The following is a 13715-nucleotide window of genomic DNA, read 5'->3' as shown; positions in this document are numbered from 1 at the left end:
TGTGTCCTCTACTTTTTCCAGCAGCAATTCTAGAATTTCTCCACAGGAGAAGATTCCAAAAACCAAAACCAAACCCACTGCTGTCGAGCTGATTCCGACTCATAGTGACTGTATAGGACAGAGTAGAACTGCACCATAGATTTTCCAAGGAGCGCCTGGTGGATTCGAACTGCCGACCTCTTTATTAGCAGCTGTAGCACTTAACCACTACATCACCAGGGTTTCCAGGAGAAGATTGGGGTGGCAATATGATTAGAAGGGAGGGCAGGATAAGGTACATGACTGGAAGTTATGTTTGCACAGGCAGTACACCCTCATTATTTCAATTGCATGTTTACTTGGGAAGGTTTTGAAGGGGCTAATGGAGGCTGCAAGCGGCTGATGCTCATCCAAGCTACCTGTATTAATCATGATAGGCCCAGTCATTCTACAGTAACAAAAAAGCCCTAAATTCCCAGTGGCTTAACACTACTAACATTCATCTCTCACTCACATTACATATCTATTACAGGTCAGTGAGGGGCTCTGCTCCATGCAGTTCTTCAGGGATCCAAGCTACAGAAGCTCCCTCATATTGTGGTGACACTACTGGAACACAAGGTTCACTTTGTTCTGCTGGCCTCCCCGGCAGGGAAAGAAAGCACCAGCAACTGAATACTTCAGCCTGGAAATGATACATATCACGTCTGCTCCTCGTTTACTGGCCAGAACTAGATCCACAGCTCTGCCTAACTGCAAGGGGACAAAAAAAGTAATTCTCTCATGTGTCCAGAAGGAAAGCAGAACCAAATAGGGGAAGCACTGGGAGTCTCTACCACACCACCTCTTGCCATTCCCACTGGCCCTCTCTCTGTTTCAAGCTTTTCCAATATCTTTTTGAACACTAAAAAAAGTTTCAAAGTCCAATATAGAGCAGTGTAAACTAGAAGAACCAATGACAACAAATAGGATATTCAACCTGAAAGTCTTGATAACCCTAGCCCCCAAAAGGAAGGACATTTGCCTCCTATGAATAGAGACTGAGGGCTGCACAGTATCCTTAATGAGGAAGAGAATGTATACATCTCTCTAGGACTGAATCTCAAGACATTTCTTTAAAATCAATTTGTCTACACCAAAAATGTCCTTCTTCCAAGATGTACAATCCCAAATACCTATGCTTTAGAATATTAATTATACATTTTCATGAAATAAGACTATTAAAGAACTCACAGACTCAGGTTAAAATGACATCTAGTTGAGAGTCCCTAAGATAGCTGCTCTCCATTTCTCATTAAAATATTTACAATGGTAAAGACACCGATAAAAATTCTCAACATCACAAACTCCAGCTAAACTGAATGGAACTAAACTGAAATTACAACTGAGAGCCAACAAGTGCTGGAACAAAGCCATCCACCTGAAAGAAAGCAGGGAAATCTTTCATCCCTTCCTGAACCAGTGGTTCTCAATGGGGGGCGATTTTGCCCCTGAGGAGACATTAGGAAATGTCTGGAGACATTTTTGGTTGTCTTGACTGGGTAAGTGGGAAGGCGTGAGGGGAGGGGTTGCTACTGGCAGCTAGTAAGTAGAGGCCAGTGATGCTGCTAAACATCCTACAATGCAGAGGACAACCCCCACAGCAAAGAATTATCTGATCCAAAATGTCAGTAGTGCTGAGGCTGAGAAAGAAACCTCATCCTAGGCTTTTGGTGTTCTTGTTATCTATCAGAGCTAACAGTATATGTCTGATACCTGGATTTAGGGGTCCAGTATATCCTAAACTTATCACGCTGGAATTATTCACTTTAGCTGATAAGTAGCCATCTCTATCAATCTGAGATTTGGCTGCTCTTACAAAGCAAGTGTTACTATTTCCAGCTGTTCAGAGGTGACTGACAACATTTTCCAACTTTTAGTTCACCTTGTAGTTAATGGAGCTATCAAATTTGGTTTCTTCATTCATGGGGTGCAAAGCTGGAATTCATCTGTCTTGTAGCCACTCGCAAATGTTCTCTGGGTCACTCAGGACTTTGAGGTCTCTAAATTCATCTGGTAGTTTGTTAGACAGCTCACATAGCCACACACCACAGTTTCCCAGATCAAAGGCCTAGTGTCAAAAGCTATGGCTCAGCCCAGGCTAATATGTTTCCATTTATATGCTGTCTTCATTTTAGCAATTTTCTCCACGTAATTTCTGTGTGCTATCAGTGTTCCTTTTCTCCATAAATGTCAGACAATATTCAGTCCATCTGTACATGTATATTCCTCTGCTCCATTCTCTCTCTCTCTCCTCCTTATGGGACTCTAGATGAAACTTTTATTTCTCAATGATTCATTTTGGAGAGTTTCCTTGGACCTATATTCTAGTTCACTGTTTTTCTTTAACTGTTTTAGCTTCCTTTTTTTAAAAAAAAATTTTTTATTGTACTCTAAGTGAAAGTTTACAAATCGAGTCAGTCTCTCAAAAATTTACATACACCTTGCTATAGACTCCTAACTGCTCTCCCCCTAATGAGACAACACAGTCCTTCCCTCCATTCTCTCTTTTTGTGTCTATTCGGGCAGCTTCTGACCCCCTCTGCCCGCTCATCTCCCCTCCAGACAGGAGATGCCAATATAGTCTCATATGTCTGCTTGATCCAAGAAGCTCATTCTTCACCAGTATCATTTTCTATCCCATTGTCCAGTCCAATCCCTGTCTGGAGAGTTGGCTTTGGGAATGGTTCCTGTCTTGTGCAAACAGAAGGTCTGGGGACCATGACCACCGGGGTCCTTCTAGTCTCAGTCAGACCATTAAGTCTGGTCTTCTTTTGAGAATTTGGGGTCTGCATCCCACTGCTCTCCTGCTCCCTCAGGGGTTGTTTGTTGTGCTCCCTGTCAGGGCAGTCATTAGTTGTAGCCAGGCACCACCTAGTTCTTCTAGTCTCAGGCTGATGTAGTCTCTGGTTTATGTGGCCCTTTCTATCTCTTGGGCTCATTATTACCTTGTATCTTTGGTGTTCTTCATTCTCCTTTGGTCCAGGTGGGTTGAGACTAATTGATGCAGCTTAGATGGCCACTTGCTAGCATTTAAGACTCCAGGCGCCACTCTCCAAAGTGGGATGCAGAATGTTATCTTAACAGATTTTATTATGCCAATTGACTTAGATGTCCCCTGAAACCATGGTCCTCAAACCCCCACCCCTGCTACACTGGCCTTTGAAGCGTTCAGTTTATTCAGGAAACTTCTTTGCTTTTGGTTTAGCCCAGTTGTGCTGACCTCTCCTGTATTGTGTGTTGTCTTTCCCTTCACCTAAAATAGTTCTTATCTACTATCTAATTAGTGAAAACTCCTCTCCCTCCCTCTCTCCCCCATCTCGTAACCATCAAAGAATATTTTCTTCTATGTTTAAATTATTTCTTGAGTTCTTATAATAGTGGTATTATACAATATTTTTCCTTTTGCAACTGACTAATTTCGTTCATCATAATACCTTCCAGATTCCTCCATGTTATGAAATGATTCACTGTTTCATCATTGTTCTTTATCAATATGTAGTATTCGATTGTGTGAACATACCATAATTTATTTATCCATTCATCCACTGATGGGCACCTTGGTTGCTTCCATCTTTTTGCTATTGTAAACAGGTCAGCTACTCTTAAATGCATCCATTGAGTCCTTAATTTTGGTTATTGCATTTTATAGGTCTAGAATATCTGTTGATTCTTTTACGAATATCTGATATGTGTTTTTTATAGTGTCTAGATGATCCCTACTAAAATTTCCAAGCTTTTTTTTTTTTAATCTCTTTGAACATAGTAAATTTAGTTGTTTAAAATACGAACACATAATTCCAATATCTAGTATTCCTGGAAGCCCTGGTGGCGTACTGGTTAAGTGTTATGGCTGCTAACCAAAAGGTTGACAGTTTGAATCTACCAGGCGCTCCTTGGAAACCCGATGGGGCAGTTCTACTCTGTCCTGTAGGGTCACTATGAGTCGGAATTGACAGCAGTGGGATTTTTTTTTTTTTAGTATTCCTAATTTTGTTGTCTATTGTTTATTATTCTCCTCCACAGGGTTTTGATTATCTTTGGGTGCTAGATTTTATATTTGAAAATACTTGTGGAAACATCCAAGTACAAGTCTTAAAGTTTTCTGAGATATCTAGTTCAGACAAAGTTTGGCTTAAGTCCCTGAGAGGGCTGGTTTATGTCTGGTTCACATTTATTCCTAGAGTTCAGTCCTTTAGAGCTGTATCTAAAGTGGGAGTCAGTTTACTCCAAAGAGCAGATCCTAGCCTCTGACTTTTGTCCTACTAACTCTGCTCAGATCATTTGTAAAAGAAGATTGTTAGTGCTCACCCATATCCATGCTTTCCTTGTCTTCCTGGGCACACAGCTAGAATATATTTTCCAGCCTACCATCAGGTGTGGCTGTGTGATCAAGTTCAGGCCAATGTGAGACAAGGTGACATGCCTCACTTCCAGGCCTGGCCCATAAAAACCTCCCGCCAGAATCTTTGCTTACTTTCTTCATCTGCTGGCTGAATGGAGAGGGCTATGGGGACTTATAGGAGGGCGAAGGCACAACAGATGAAGCCTGGGTCCATGAAGGGCTGCGTGGAGCAGAGTACTCCTGTCAGTCTGCACTGGGTGGTGACATGAGCAAGAAATGTATGTTTATTTGCTAAGCTTCTGAGATTTGGGGGATGCTTATTTTAACAGTTAGCCTAACCTAATACTCATTTCATCCAACTTTCTTTGATCTCCTAAGCAAGAGATTGATGCAAATTACAGAGAAAGAGTTCACCATTACTAGAAGTGGAAGACATCCTAACATTTCCTTGTGTGAACAGGATTCTCATTCATAGTGACTATCAAAAATTTGATGAATAAAAAGGCAAATAATTCAATTAAAAAATGGGCAAAGGATATGAACAGACACTTCACCAAGGAAGACATTCAGGCAGCTAACAGACACATGAGGAAATGCTCGCGATCACTAGCCATTAGAGAAATGCAAATCAAAACTACAATGAGATACCATCTCAACCCAACATTACTGGCATAAATCAAAAAAACAGAAAATAACAAATGTTGGAGAGGTTGCAGGGACATTGAAACTCTTCTGTACTGCTGGTGGAATGTAAAAAGGTACAACCATTTTGAAAAACAATATGGTGCCTCCTTAGAAAGCTAGAAATAGAATTACCATATGATCCAACAGTCCTACTCCTAGGAATATATCCTGGAGAGATAAGAGCCATCACACGAATAGACATATGCACACCCATGTTCACTGCAGCATTATTCTCCATAGTAAAAAAATGGAAACAACCTAAGTACCCAACAACAGATGAATGGATAAACAAACTAAGGTACATACACACAATGGAATACTATGCAACAATAAAGAACAGTGATGAATTTGTGAAACATCTCACAACATGAGTGAACCTGGAAGACATTATGCTGAGTGAAATAAGTCAATTACAAAAGGTCAAATACTGTATGAGAACACTATTATAAAAACACATGAAACTGTTCCCACACAGAAAGAAACAATTTTTGATGGTTCTAAGGAAGGGGAGGGGTGAGGAGGGAAAAATACTAACTAGATAGTAGATAAGTGGTAGCTCTGATGAAGAGTAAGACAGGACACAATATTGGGGAAGTCAGCACAATTTGACCAGGGCAAAAACATAGAAGCTTCACAGATATATCCAAATGCCCTCCGAGCTACTGGGCTGAGGGCTGTGGGTACATGGTCTCAGGGGACAACGAGCTCAATTGGCATAACATAGTCTATAAAGAAAATGTTCTACATCCAACTGTGGTGTAGCATCTGGGGTCTTAAATGCCTGTGAGAGGTTATCTAAGATACATCTGCTGGTCCCATCCCAGCTAGAGCAAAGGAGAATGAAGAAAACCAAAGACACAAAGGAAAGATTAGTCCAAAGGACTAATGGAACACAACTACCACAACCTCCACCAGACTGAGCCCAGAACAACTAGATGGTGCCTGGTTACCACGACTGACTGCTCTGGCAATGATCACAATAGAGGGTCTCCAAAAGAGTGGGAGAAAAACGTAGAACAAAATTCAAATTCACACAAACACACACAAAAAAGATCAGGCTTGCTGGTCTGACAAAGACTGGAGAAACCTCGAAAGAATGGCCCACAGACGCCCTTTTAAGTTAGTACTGAAGTCACTCCTGAGATTCGCCCTTCAGCCAAAGATTAGACAGGTCTATAGGGCCAACAGGGCCCTGGTGGTGCAGTGGTTAAAAGCTACAGCTGCTAACCAAAACATCAGCAGTTTGAATTGCTGCTCCTTGGAAACCCTGTGGGGCAGTTCTACTCTGTCCTACAAGGTCACTATGAGTTGGAAAAGGCTCAACAACATTTTTTTTGTTTTGTTTTTTAATAGGGCCAACAATAACACACGTGAGGAAAGTGCTTTGTAGTTCAATCATGTATATGAGACTAATACGCACACCAGCCCAAAAGCTAAGAGGAGAAGGCAGAAAGAAACAGGAAAGCTGGACAAATGGAAACAGGGGACCCAGGGTGGAGAAGGTTAGAATGTTGACACATTGCAGGGTTGGCAACCAATGTCACAAGACAATTTGTGTATTAACTGTTTAATAAGAAACTAATCTGCTCTGTAAACTTTCATCTAAAACACAATAAAATAATAAATAAATAAAACAAAAATTTGATGAGGTTATCTTTAAAAAGACTTAATCAGGAATTGCATTTAGCCATTTTAAGTATCAAACATGATTTTTTGTAAAAGTATGTTCATGGAGGCAAGTTTCTCATTACAAATTCAAGAAGATTTTAATTCGAAAGTGTTATTCAAATTCAATATTTGATAATTCTTAAAATATCTTTGTAAATTTATTTTTCCTGCCATGATTATATAATATACAGAAAATATAATATATATTTTCACCATACCATATATAAAAACCAAAAAAAATCAATCTCATTGCCATGGATTCAGTTCCAACTCATAACGACCCTATAGGACAGAGCAGAACTGCCCCATAGGGTTTTCAAGGAGCGTCTGGTGGATTAGAACTGCTGACCTTTTGGTTAGCAGCCAAGCTCTTATCACTGTATCAGGGCTCCAAACCATCCACACCCAGTAACCTAAAAAACCCAGTGCCCTCGAGTCGATTCCGACTTATAGCGACCATCCATGGATGCTGCCAAATCACTTTGTATAGCCCTGTGTGCCACACAGAGTACCATTTTTGATGTGTGCCATTCTGATCACTGTGACTGATATTGCCCCCTAAGTTGATACTAACGTTGCCACAAGACTGCTTACTCCCTCTTTCCCTAGCATTCAGTATTTAAGCATGTTTTGCGGTATTCAAATGCATCAACTAAAAAATTCTCCAGAAAATTATGATAATTTTAAATTTTTGGAGAAATGAAGAATGCTTGCGTGTGGTAGGTTGACTACAGTTCCAACTGTTCTCACCTTCCTGTCCACGCCCTTTGCAGTGTGACTTTCCAGCACTCCCATTAAGGGGTAGAGTTTATCTGCTGAACTCTACAATCTGGGCTGGCCTTGTAACTTAACACTGGCCAAGAGAATGAGGCAGAAGTGATGATATTCCAGTTTTAAGTTTAGGTCTCAAAAGGCTTTGCATGCTCCTGCTCACTGTTTTGCAAAACCTAGCTAGTTTTCTGGAGGAGAAAACATTAGGAGAGCTAATTGTCCAAAATGAGATCATCCTTGGCCAGTCTATAGCCAGGAGACCCCCAAACAGACAGAAAGCCCAACCAAGATCAGAAAAGCTGACTACAGATGTAGCATAAGTGAGCCCAACAGGAATAAAAATAATTTCTCAGCTGACTATAGACTAGAAAGAAATAACAAATGCTTATTATTTACAGCCACTGAATTTTGGGGTGATTTGTCACATAGCAATAGCTAACTGATATATTATACCTGCTATGGAGAAATTTTACTAGTAAAAGCATATATTTTAAAAGTCTCTAATCCAGCACATGTAGAAAAGTATGACCTAGCTTTTATAGTAAGAGATTACTTTTATACAATTGATAAGGATATGTAAACACATATATTGTGATTTATTCTATGTTCATTAATTTTAATTAATTTTGGAATTTTTATGGTATAATATAAAATTTATTTTCAGAAATGAAACAAGATTTACTGTATACAGTAACTAGAAGGAAATAAGTCAGAAAATTATTTGGTATCCTTACAGAATGCAAGAAGACATGGATTCAACTGCATAAAAACAGAAAGTCATAGGGAGAGAACAAGTTAATGTGGAAAATGAATTGAGATAAGGATTGATTGTAATAGAACAAAACTATAAAAGCATTCTAATAGAAAAATAAAGAATTTCAATAGATAATTCACAAAAGAAAAAGTATAACAGGTACAAGAGGCTAATAAATAAAAATATAGTCAAGCTCAATTATAACCACAGAAAGACAAATTAAAATAAAAATGATATATTATTTCTTCACATACTAATGTGGCAAAGAAAAATTTTACTACTTAATGCTGGCAAGCATGTAATGAGGAATCCACTGTTGATGGAAGAATAAATTAATCAGCTGTTCCAGAAAATAATTTGTCATAAACTTCACCCAGTCATTTCATTTCTAGAAATCAATCTGAAAGAATTAATCAGAAATTCAACCAAAGGTTATACTACGCAAAGATACTTATAACTGCATAAACCAAAAAGCTACTTCAATGTCTAACAATAGTGGAATGGTTCAGTAAATTACAACATATTGATATAATGGAATAAGATGTTACCAATTAATAATGATGTTTATGAAAAACTTTTTATGGAAAAATGCTTGTGATCAAAAGCTAAGTGCAAAAAGTATAATGTAAAATCAAAATTATATTAAGATACGTTCTGCTGAAAATACACATGTAGAAAAAATGCTATAATATATAAAAAGTGTTAATAATTGTTATCTCCAAATGGTATGAGTGATAGACTTAGGGATATGTTTTATGATTTTTTTTACTTTTTAGATCTGCCTTTTCCAAAGGAAAGAGGAATTACATTATAACATTGTAACACAAAACAGAATGGTGCTATAGAGAAACAATTTTGTAGATCTGTACTAATTCCCAACAACATATTAGTGGCCTACATACTCTTTATTTTCTTTATTTGTTTTTAATTTTTGGACATATCCTTTTTTTATGTTAGTCCTCTTCATCTTCCTTAAAAATGCCAAGTGAATGTGTAAAATATTCAACTAAAGAGCTTGAGGAACCACAGTCTATTTAAATGCACAGCTGCCACTCTCACTGTACTGTACAAGACTGAGTCCCAGCAGGGTCAGTACTATCTTACTCACCTCAGTGTCCCTAGCATCTAGCATAGACCGGGGACCAGAATCCTGCATAATCCATGATTGGTGAATAAATAAATATATCACCAAAATTAAATTAATAATCTCCAAAATTAATTATAACCATTGAATACTTAATAAATAAAACATGTTGCACTAAATCTAAATCCTACAAGGGCTGTACAACAGGGCTTTGAACTCATTTGTTCTGGTTGAACCCCTACTGAGAATTTACATTTCTGACAAGCTCCCAGGCAATGCTAATGCTGCTGGTTAGGGGCCAATTCTGAGAACCACTAGTAAAGCAGTGGTTCTCAAGATATTTATACATAAGAATCACCTGGGGATCTTGTTAAAATGAAGATTCTGATTCAGTATGTCTGGAAATGCAAATTTTCAGCAGGGGTTTGAACTGGGGCCAACTGGTTTGAAGCCTTGCTTTGCAAAGCAGAGAAGACACAGCCCTCTACTCTTTCGACCTGATATGGCAGGTGCAAATATTTATGCTTTTGTTTTGCATTAGGTGATCCTCCTACAGAAGCAAACCATAACATAAAACACTTTCTAAAACCATAATTGATATTGTGAATTCATGCATTGTGCCCTATGAATAATTAAAGCATATGATAATTATCTTTGAGTATTAAACAGCCCTTAAGTTGGTAGCATCCTTAAGCATGTTATTCTAGTTCAAAATTCAAATAGCATTATCTAATGCAGATTCTAATGCATTATCTAATGCCTGACCCAAGCCAAGGTATTTTTAATCACTTCATACGCATGTGAAAGCTGAACAACGAATGTGGCCCAAAGGAGAACTGACGCATTTGAATTATGGTATTGGCGAAGAATATTGAATATACCATGGTCTGCCAGAAGAACAAACAAATCTGTCTTGGAAGAAGTGCAGCCAGAATGTTCTTTGGAAGCAAGGACGGCAAGACTTCGTCTCATGTACTTTGGACATGTTATCAGGAGAGATCAGTTCCTGGAGAAGGACATCATGCTTGAAAAAGTAGGGGGTCAGTGGAAAAGAGGAAGACCCTCAATAAGATGGATTGACACAGGGGCTGCAACAATGGGCTCAAACATAGCAACCATTGTGAGCATGGTGCAGGACCAGGCAGTGTTCATTCTATTGTACATAAGGGCACTGTGAGTCAGAACCACCTCGACAGCACCTAAAAACAACAACAACAACAACAACAACAACAATGCAGATTCTTCTTATGATAGATAATAATGACATTCTACATCTTTCTACCTGAGCAATTAAAAAGTTTTATACTCTTTGATGTGGCTGGTTATCTGAATAATTTTCTGAACAAGAACAATTAAAATCCACTTATTCCATGGTTTGTACATTCTCAGTTATTGTTTCAAACTCTTTGTTTCTGTGGAAACTTGATGAAAACTTAAAGAACTTTAAATCTATAATGAGTTTGCGAAGAGCATTTGTTTTCCTTAATTACCATGAGTATACAGCTGCATTATATGTTAGACAGTTTCTTTAACAAACTTTTGGGAATAAAGAGTTGTCTTGCTGTCTTCTTTCTCCTGTGTGAGAAATGGCACAGGTGTCTGCTTTGGTTATGACCCCACTGCCAGGAATGGGGCTTTTTTCAAAGTCACATTAATGTGAAATGCAGGAGCCTTGTATTTATTAGGTGTTCAATGGTCATAATTGATTTTGAAGACGACTTGGTGGTGATATATTCATTTATTCATTAGTCATGGATTTATGCAGGACTCTAGTCCTTGATCTGTGTTAGATGCTAGGGACACTGAGGTGACTAAGATAGCACTGACCCTGCTGGGGCTCAGTCTTGCATGGTGGAGTATGTGAGGGTGGCAGCTGTGAATTTAAATAGACCAGCCTACCTTCTGCCCTGTAATGAGTGGTTGATCCACTTCAGAATACATGACTGAGCTGTCAGCTTGAGTTTCTTTTTTCTCTGCCTGCTTAATGCTTGTTCTGCCACCATTATTTTAGCTCAAGTAGGATGATTATTATTTCAAGCTCTGTCTAGATTGTACTGTTCTAAGGGTTACTCTTTATCTGTACAGACTCTTCTTTATAAATTCCTTATAGTGATAGCCTGATAGCTCCTCATTAAACAAGCCTGTGCAGCATCTTGCTTTGTTTACACAGAAATGACAATACCTTACATCTTAAAGAGAAGTACCTTTAACGGGGAAAAATATGCTTGAATGGAATTAGTATGAATGAGTTCTTTTCAAAAAAACAAAGTGTCATATGAATTGATGTTAAGATAACTTACATGTGCCAAATTAATAAAGATGATAATTAGAACAACAGAGCACTGAAATGTGTATATTTGCAGAGTAATTTCCCAGGATTGGTCATATGGCACCTCAATATTAGAAATCTCATTAACATGAAATCCATAGCACCCAGCTGGGAAATATCTCACCATTCCAGGAACTAGTATGAACTCTTACCCATTCCTCCCATGCGTCTGTCAGTTTGTCCTACTGTGGGGCTTGCCTGTTGCTGTGATGCTGGAAGCTATGCCACCAGTATTGAAATACCAGCAGGGTCACCAATCAGCACCCACAGAAGCAGTCAAGAAATCAAAAGGTGCACTACATTGAGCGAATCTGCTGCAAAGGAGCTCTTTAAAGTGTTGAAAAGCAAATATGTCACCTTGAAGACTAAGGTGCAACTGACCCAAGCCATGGTGTTTTCAATCACATCATATGCATGCGAAAGCTGGACAAAGAATACGGAAGACCGAAAAAGAATTGATACCTTTGAATTGTGCTGTTGGCGAAGAATATTGAATATACCATGGACTGCCAGAAGAATGAACAAATCTGTCTTGGAAGAAGTACAACCAGGATGCTCCTTGGAAACAAGGATGGCAAGACTACGTCTCACATATTTTGGACATGTTATCGGGAGGGATCAGTCCCTGGAGAAGGACATTATGTTGGTAAAGTGGAGGGCCAGTGAAAAAAGAGGAAGAGCCTCAACAAGATGGATTGACGCAATGGCTGCAACAATGGGTTCAAGCATAATAACAATTGTGAGAATGGTGCATGACTGGGCAGTGTTTCGTTCTGTTGTACAAAAAGTTGCTATGAGCTGGAACCAATTTGATAGCACCTAACAACAACAACTTACACATTCTACTTCAGAAGGTTTTTTTTGTTTTTTTTGTTTGTTTGTTTGTTTAGTGTTTATGAACAGTTTTACTACTTGACTGATACAGTCTCAATGGCAGGGGGATAGTTCTAAATAAATTTGCTAAACTCTGTACCCCCTCTATAGCCAAATAATAATGGTTAATACAGTACTCCTTTCAAGAGTTTCTTAGTTATCTAGTGCTACTATAACAGAAATACCACAAGTGGGTGGCTTTAAGAAACAGAAATTTATTCTCTCACAGTCTAGGAGGCTAGAAGTCTGAATGAGGGTGCCAGCTCTAGGGAAAGGCTTTTTCTCTCTGTCAGCTCTGAGGGAAGGTCCTTGTCATCAATCTTTGCCTGGTCTAGGAGCTTCTCAGCACAGGGACCCTGGGTCCAAAGAATGTGCTCCCCTGCTGGTTCTTCATTCTTGGTGGTAAGATGTCCCCTGTTTCTCTGCTCCCTTCTCTCTTATATAACTCAAAAGAGACTGACTCAAGATAAAACCTAATCTTGTAGATTGAGTCCTGCCTCATTAACATAACTGCCTCTAATCTTGCCTCATTAACATCATAGAGTTAGGATTTACAACACATAGGAAAATCACATCAGATGTCTTAATGGTGGACAAATGCACAATACTGGGAATCATGGCCTAGCCAAGTTGACACTCATTTTGGGGGGACATGATTCAATCCATAATGGGGGGGGGGTCATATTTTCCTTTTAACAATTTGTAGAAACAATTACCTAACAAAAAAATCAAGGGGGCACACCAGAGACAAATGCACACTTCCCCCACCCGCACTGGGCTGTTGTGCTCAAAGCTGACCTTGTATATATAATACACAGATCTCCAAAATTCTAGAGAATTCTAGAGATCCTGGAACCAACAACTTTCTCAAAACACAAGCCACATCCAATCAGTTCTACTGAGTGCCTACTATGTGAAAAGCACTGCACTGGGCTTGTTCCTTAGGAATGCTTCCAGTTCATTTGGGGTGGGAGTCGAGAACCCTTACAATTAGACCAAAAACATTTGACTTATAGCCTAGCATAAAAACCAAAATCGAAAATGTGGAGATAGGTTAAAAATAAAATGTTGCCCACTTTGAAATGTGGTGTCTGGGGTCTTAAATGCTAACAAGTGGCCATCTAAGATGCATCAATTGGTCTCAACCCACCTGGATCAAAGGAGAATGAAGAACACCAAGGTCACACGA

General features: G+C 39.0%; 1 protein-coding gene across 6 annotated transcripts in view; it reads right to left on the bottom strand.

Moving 5' to 3' along the window:
* AFG1L (AFG1 like ATPase) overlaps positions 1-13715 on the bottom strand; it is a 280634-nt gene that overhangs the window by 33145 nt on the left and 233774 nt on the right. The window contains exon 11 of one of the 6 annotated variants that reach the window (XM_064289504.1): positions 9326-12211. The exons of the other annotated variants lie outside the window; for them this stretch is intronic. Within the exon in view, the coding sequence (XP_064145574.1) occupies positions 11930-12211 (282 nt within the window). The 3' untranslated portion in view covers positions 9326-11929. Of the gene's footprint in view, positions 1-9325; positions 12212-13715 lie in introns of those variants that run through there. 6 annotated transcript variants of the gene reach the window in all.

Source organism: Loxodonta africana, chromosome 1, assembly GCF_030014295.1.
Source record: "Loxodonta africana isolate mLoxAfr1 chromosome 1, mLoxAfr1.hap2, whole genome shotgun sequence".
In the NCBI taxonomy this organism is placed as follows: domain Eukaryota; kingdom Metazoa; phylum Chordata; class Mammalia; order Proboscidea; family Elephantidae; genus Loxodonta; species Loxodonta africana.
This window is presented reverse-complemented; position numbering and strand designations above follow the sequence as displayed.